The sequence below is a fragment of the Phalangium opilio genome, unplaced genomic scaffold (genome assembly GCF_054372755.1).
Source record: "Phalangium opilio isolate 3A_F unplaced genomic scaffold, DU_Popi_V2 ptg000022l_1, whole genome shotgun sequence".
NCBI lineage: Eukaryota > Metazoa > Arthropoda > Arachnida > Opiliones > Phalangiidae > Phalangium > Phalangium opilio.
In genome coordinates, this window is record NW_028324154.1 from 1,796,906 (window position 1) to 1,803,449 (window position 6,544).

Consider the following 6,544-nt stretch of genomic DNA (forward strand, 5'->3'; position numbering starts at 1 on the left):
AAATCTGTTTATGGTCGAGGGGGTATCAGAGTCAAGAATATTGGTTATTAATTAGGAAAAGGACTTAATTTATGACATAATTGTTCAATCGGCGATTGAATGAGAACAAAAGGCAGACTTGGCTCTACATGGGATCTCAGAACGTTTTACGGCGGAGAGGGCACGAGCGAGGCTTGGCCCATTTTTGTACATGTTAATGTTTTTCATAGGATCTCACTTCTTTTTGTAGACCCTCTCGTTATACTTCGGTAGCTATATTAAAACAAGACCCTCTCGTGGTACTTCGTTTGCCAATATAATCGCCAACGTTTGTCCATATTTACGCTGAATTACCCTTTTCGACCCGCAGAGAATATGCAATAACGATTGTACGAGATATCCTAATATAGGAATATAGCATCAGTTACGACACGTTTCTTTTAAACTACTACTCCTATTAGCTTTAATATATATTTAACTTTCGGTTAACTTTGGACAATTACGTCCTTTCATCAAGAACACACACTATTTCGGTTGAAAAGACGGCAGCGCCATCTAGTTTTAAAATAAAGAACTAAAGAACAATTTTATAAAAATTTCTGGATGTTTTAATTTTTCTGTGCTTTATAAATTAAATTAAATTATGAATTTTAAGTTTCTATCTCCTCTAGAAGTACCTTAGAATTTTGATGATCGGTGAGTGAGTGCGTGAGTGACAAACTAATTGGTGCCATTACTCTGGTCAACAATGAAGAATATTACAGCATGCTTCGAAAACAAAATTTAAAGCAACGAGAAATTTTCTACTACGTACTTAATCATTTCAAAACATCTCAAGAAGAACCTCTGAGGATTCTGATAACAGGTGGTGCTGGTGTTGGGAAAAGTCTCTGGTTCAAGCCGTTTTTGAAGCCATATCCAGGCATGAAAAGAACAGGCCTGGTGCTGATCCATCACGATTATCTGTTCTAAGAACGGCATTCACCGGGAAAGCGGCTTTTAATATTGATGGTGTCACTCTTCACTCGGCCTTTAACTTGCCAACAAATCAATTTTCTGGCAAGATGAATCCTTTGGACAACGACACTATAAACAGAAAAAGATGTTCACTTTTAGACCTGAAACTTCTGATAATAGATGAAATATCTATGTGTGGAGCCAAAATCTTCAATTATATTAATGTAAGAGCCCAACAAATCTTCGGATCTTCAAAGCACTTTGGTGGTATTTCTGTTATCCTCGTGGGAGACTACAATCAGTTACCACCTGTTGGGGATAATTACACATTCATGCCTTTAAAGGAGAAGAATAACCCATATGCGGAGCTAATTGGAAGTCCATTGTGGGAAGAATTTAAGCTATATGAGCTTAACGAAATTATGAGACAGAAAGATGACCAAATATTTGCCATGGCTTTAAATCGAATGTCCATGGGAGAGATGACACCGGTGACGTTGAATTGTTTCGAAGTCTGGAAACAACTATTTCAAGACCCCTACCTCTGGAATCCTTGCATTTATTTGCAACAAATGATGAAGTAAATGCGTTCAATGAATTAAAGTTATGTTCACGAATGCCGAAAAGATATGCTCAGTGGCATTTGACTCGGCAACTGGTGATGCCAGCAACGATATCAAACGAAGAATTCTGGAAGCCGTTAAAACCTTGAAAACCCAAGATACCAGCGGTTTACCAAGATAATTAAATCTGATGGTTGGTATCAGGTACATGATTACCAACAATTTGAACACCGCCGATGGTCTAGTAAATGGTGCAACTGGAAGGTTACGAAAAATACAGTATGGTCAAAATCAAAAAGGCGACCAAGTCCCTGTTCGAGTTTGGACCGAATTTAATGATGAAAAGACGGGAAGAGGGACTAGAGCCCAGTCTCAAGGCTTGATGACAGCCAATAGTATTAATGAGTTATGGACGCCTATTGAAAAGGTTGTTAGAAGTTTCACTAGACGTTCAGGACAGAAAAACATCTACGTATCAAGAAAACAGTATCCTCTAGTAATTGCTGAAGCTATTACTGTACACAAGAGTCAAGGAGACACCTACTCCGAAGTAGTTGTTCATCTTAATGAAAAGCGAAAGATGAAAAGATCTCTATTATACGTCGCTTAAAGTAGAGCCAAAACTTCAAATGCTTTGTTCATCGTGGGAAAATTCACGCCGCCTAACCCAGTGGTTAAAAGTAAAGACGCTGTTGCTTTAGAAATGGAACGCCTTCGAAAATATTGCCGATTGATTCTACCTCTTTTGGATAAAAGAATTTCTATTTATGTACATAATGTACAGTCTCTAAATTGTCATTTACAAGATGTGACCTCTGATCTGAAAATAATGGAATCCGATATGGTACTTCTTGTTGAAACCTGGGTGAAAGAGACTGATGATTTTCAAATCCCTGGATTTTCGGATGTAAATAGTATCCGTCTCCCCCATGAGTCTCGAAGAAAACCATTTGGGGTATCAGCTTATATCAAAGAAAATGTAACTCAGACTAGAATTCGTGTGTATACGGACGAACCGACAAGAACCTCTCATATTAAATGCTTGTGGTTCGACGGAACGTTAGGTGATCTACGTCTTTCAGTACTAGCAGTTTACTGTTCCCCAACTTGTAACATTCGAGACATAATTCTAATTGCAGCCGATTTGTTTCAGATCAATATGTTCTTAATATTACTCTTTGTTGATAGAAATCATTTCTCCGAAGAGAACGAACGATGCAATAGCCACAAGAGGAAAGATCAACTGACTGCTTTGATTGTCGAAGGTAAAGTTTCCTCCAGAGGTCGTCTCCATCTTGACATCTCGTAAATAATTTTCTTGGGAATTGATTTATAGTGGATAAAATTGCGCTCCATTATATTCAGAACCCTGCGGATTTTGAAATTAAATCTTTATTTCACACTATTTATATGTCCTTTAATCCAAAAAATACATTGAGATTTCTGGCCATGAACTTGAACTTTGCATTTCAAAGAGGACAATGTATTCTCGACCCGTTTACTATGAGTGCAGGGAAAACACATCGCTCACTACACTACTCACGTTAATACCATTAAACAATGATTTGAAATTATAGGTGACCGTTCTACACTAGATCCTAATCTGAACTAGGAGTGTGCGAATACCACTTTTTGGGTATCGAACCGGTTAGCGAATAACAAAAAAGTTCCTTCTCAAATACCGAATCGAATGCCGATTAGTTCGGCCTTGGGTAGTTTTTTACTAACAGATTAATCGGGAATAGTTAAGCCTATTATTCGCGAATAATTAACCCTAATACTCGCAAATACTAGGCTTAACTTTTCTCGATTAATCGGGTAGTAACCCTAATACTCGCGAAAAATTAATACAAAGCAAGGAGAAAAACATTTTGAAGCTCCTATACTTCAAATTACTTCTCCTCATTGGTGGCCAAGTATTTCCTAAAATACTTGCTGGTAGTTTTTGATGGGAGACAAATAAAATTTTCCGGATGCTATTTTTTAAAATACGGTGGGTCTCTCTCTAGTGCCAAGGACCTAAATTTTTGGTAGTCGAACTTTAACCGAATGGTCAGTTCGGTATTCTATATTCGTATCGAATATTGAGAATGGGCTTATCGAATACTGGATCGAATTATTCGGTTCGGTATTCGATCGAATTGTTTGATTGAAGCGGTTAAACGCACACCTCTACTAATCTCTTATTGCTTGTGCCATGGTTTTTCACTTGGTATAGCGCTCATCCTCATTCCTTATAAAATGTTGGTAAAGTGAATGTCAAAAGGAAAGCCCCGTATCTAGCTGACATATTCTGAGAGATTTTAGTCAATGATAACTGAAAAAAGTCGTCTTTCTAAGCTGGTCTTGCTGCTAAACGTGCTCAATTCTTTCAGCGCCACTACAAACCGCGATTATGTATGATATTCCTTTAAGCAATAAATATGAATATAATCATAATTTAAATCAAAGGTGGCACAGATCATATGCTTAAGTTTCTTATTTGTAACCAGAGTTTAACAACTATACGAGATAATTGCCCTAGATAGAGCTCGTAAAGCTTCGAATATCATATTTATGATAAAAAAGACTAGTGGTCAAACTGGAATAACATCATAGTTTTCTTGACGCATTTAAGTGTTTGAACCTAGGGGTTGGACGTTTTGTAAAAAGTGTACGAGATTTCGAAATCCAATTTGATTTCTTCCGATTTCGTTGTATTTCATTTTATTTCGTCGGATTTTGCTCGATTTCAAAATTCGGTAAAATACAACGTTTTTCATGGGATTTTGAGATTAACCCCGTGATTCCGTCGGATTTTTGCGATTTTTCCCAATGAATTCGTCGGATTTTGCGATATTTCCTTTGATTTCGTTGGATTTTGGGGTATTTCTCGTGATTTCCTAGGATTTTGGGGTATTTCTCGTGATTTCCACGGATTTTGGGGTATTTCTCGTGATTTCCTCGGATTTTGAGATTTATTTTTAATTATTCTGGATTTCTTGAATTTTGTAACGGATTTCGCGATTTCTTTGCTGATTTTTTAATTTTGCTTCTGATTTTTTTATTGCTTTTGTGACTTCTTAACGGATTTTTTGATTTCGTTACTGATTTCGGATTTTCCATGGAATTTTTAAATCAGCAAAAATAGGTTTGATTTCTTTCCGGGTTTCTCATTCTGTTATTGATTTCGGATTACTTAAATTGGATTTCACGTTTGGTGTACGGGATTTCGTGTATGACCGACCCCTCATCTTGAACGATGTTAAGGGATACTTTCCTAAATTCCGATTTTCTAACGAATTATAAGACCAGAACACTATGTTATGAATCACCGATGTTTCGGCAAAAATTCCACAAGGCTCATTGTGACAATATTTTTGACTTCTATTGAGTTCTAGGATGTTGCCAAACTAAATGGTTTTTGGGTGCACCATCTGGCGGCCAAGTTAGCCTTCTAGTAGGTTTAAGTGTGTTTTGACGTTAGTGATGTGTAAAGAGCTACATTTTTATGGTAAGTTAAAAGTTCTATTAGTAAATATTACTTAATATTGGAGATACAGAGAAACAACTATCGAAAATTGCACAAAATGATTCATTTTTGATCAATGATTACTCTTAAACGCGCAAGTGAATTGCGACGGGCTTTTCATTAAAATGTAGTGCAAATGCCATACTATAGAAATACCGAGAAGGATATTTGCGGTTTTCGTTGGTCTTCTAAAAGTTGGTGTTCCAAAGTATTAAAAAAGAGGAACGAAATATGCAAAATGTAAACGACGCACTTACCAAACATACAGCACCTTTATGGCAACAAAAAGAGCAACATCAAAATTCTAGATGAAACAGAATATGTTTATTAAACTTGGATTACATGTTGGTATGATAAGACTATAACATTGGATATTCCCGAACCCAGGAATTCTACTGAAATTGTACACTTGGAAGAACATAAAATAGAAAATATATAATTTCGTTAGTTGTATTTCGCTTAGTGCTAAGGATTTAGTCAGTACAAATCTATTTGTTCTAAATTCAATTTTTGCCCCAAAACCGCAAAGGGTGATTGATCCTAGCGTTAACTAAAGATTCATCAGTTAAAACTAACATTTTGTGCCCGCACAACACCTTCGTTTCCAATTCCAGGTCCACTAAAGTAATGCCTATACAATGGCTCACATCTTCCACCCTTTTGATGTTGTCAGTCAATCGTTGAAACGACAGTTCATTCATCTCATTCCAAACTTATAAAGGTAATCTTGACAAAAACCTGTCTGCCCGAGTAAGAAAATCGCAAACAACTTTCCCCTGGCCTACTTGTATTTTCAATAAATAAGGCGGTGTTTCGGTTCTATAAGAAATAAACATAAGATGAAACGCAACATTTATTGAAGCGATAGAATTCACAGAACACGAGCGAAATAAAACTAAACGATTATTAAATTAAACTGGTTTTAGAAACCATTACAAACCTCAGCATTCGAGCCATGTTCCGGCCACAGTGTTTATCCAAAGTGCGAGATAAATAATTCCACTGCAATTAAGGCGGATGTTTAGTTCTATAAACAAAATATAAGGCGAAAAAGTTACATCGACGTAATGGAAGCGATAGCTTTCAAAAAAATATAGGTGAAATAAAAATAAACAAGAACTAAATAACGATCTCAAAGGTCAGCATTAGAGCCATGTTCCTGTCAAAGTGTCCCTTGTTATTATCTATTATATTTATAACTTGTTTAACACAAGGGGTATTAGAGTTCTTGTTAAACTCTTTTTGTAAAAAATTAGAATTTTTATACGTACTTCCCCTATTAACATTATTTCTGCTTTTCCATTCACTTAGTCTGTTAGCCTTGTTAGGTTTAATTTAATTAAAACGTAACCATGATCCCCAAATATATGCAAAAATACAACATGACTTGTATAATTACAATTATAAAATAATGAATCACGCCAAGGCCACACTATGGCTTTTTTTCGCGTCGCAAGTTACGTAACGCTCGCGCGCGCGGTACGTCGCTTCGCTCGGATCGTTTACACTATAGAAATTCGCTAAGGTATACGCC

General features: G+C 36.4%; 1 protein-coding gene across 1 annotated transcript; it reads left to right on the forward strand.

Annotated features, from left to right (window-relative positions):
- Positions 1-744: 744 nt before the first annotated feature.
- On the forward strand, positions 745-2,109 carry LOC149694747 (uncharacterized). The gene is made up of 3 exons (XM_089867437.1): positions 745-789; positions 867-1,516; positions 1,704-2,109. The coding sequence occupies exons 1-3, from the start codon at positions 745-747 to the stop codon at positions 2,107-2,109; spliced, it is 1,101 nt and encodes a 366-aa protein (XP_089723563.1).
- The last annotated feature ends 4,435 nt before the right edge of the window (positions 2,110-6,544 follow it).

Coding starts and splice junctions, on each gene's coding strand:
- LOC149694747 (XM_089867437.1), top strand. CDS start 745: ATGCTTCGAAAACAAAATTTAAAGCAACGAGAAATTTTCTACTAC. Junction 790..866: donor AACGAGAAATTTTCTACTAC/GTACTTAATCAT, acceptor TGTTGGGAAAAG/TCTCTGGTTCAAGCCGTTTT. Junction 1,517..1,703: donor TATTTGCAACAAATGATGAA/GTAAATGCGTTC, acceptor GGTTGGTATCAG/GTACATGATTACCAACAATT.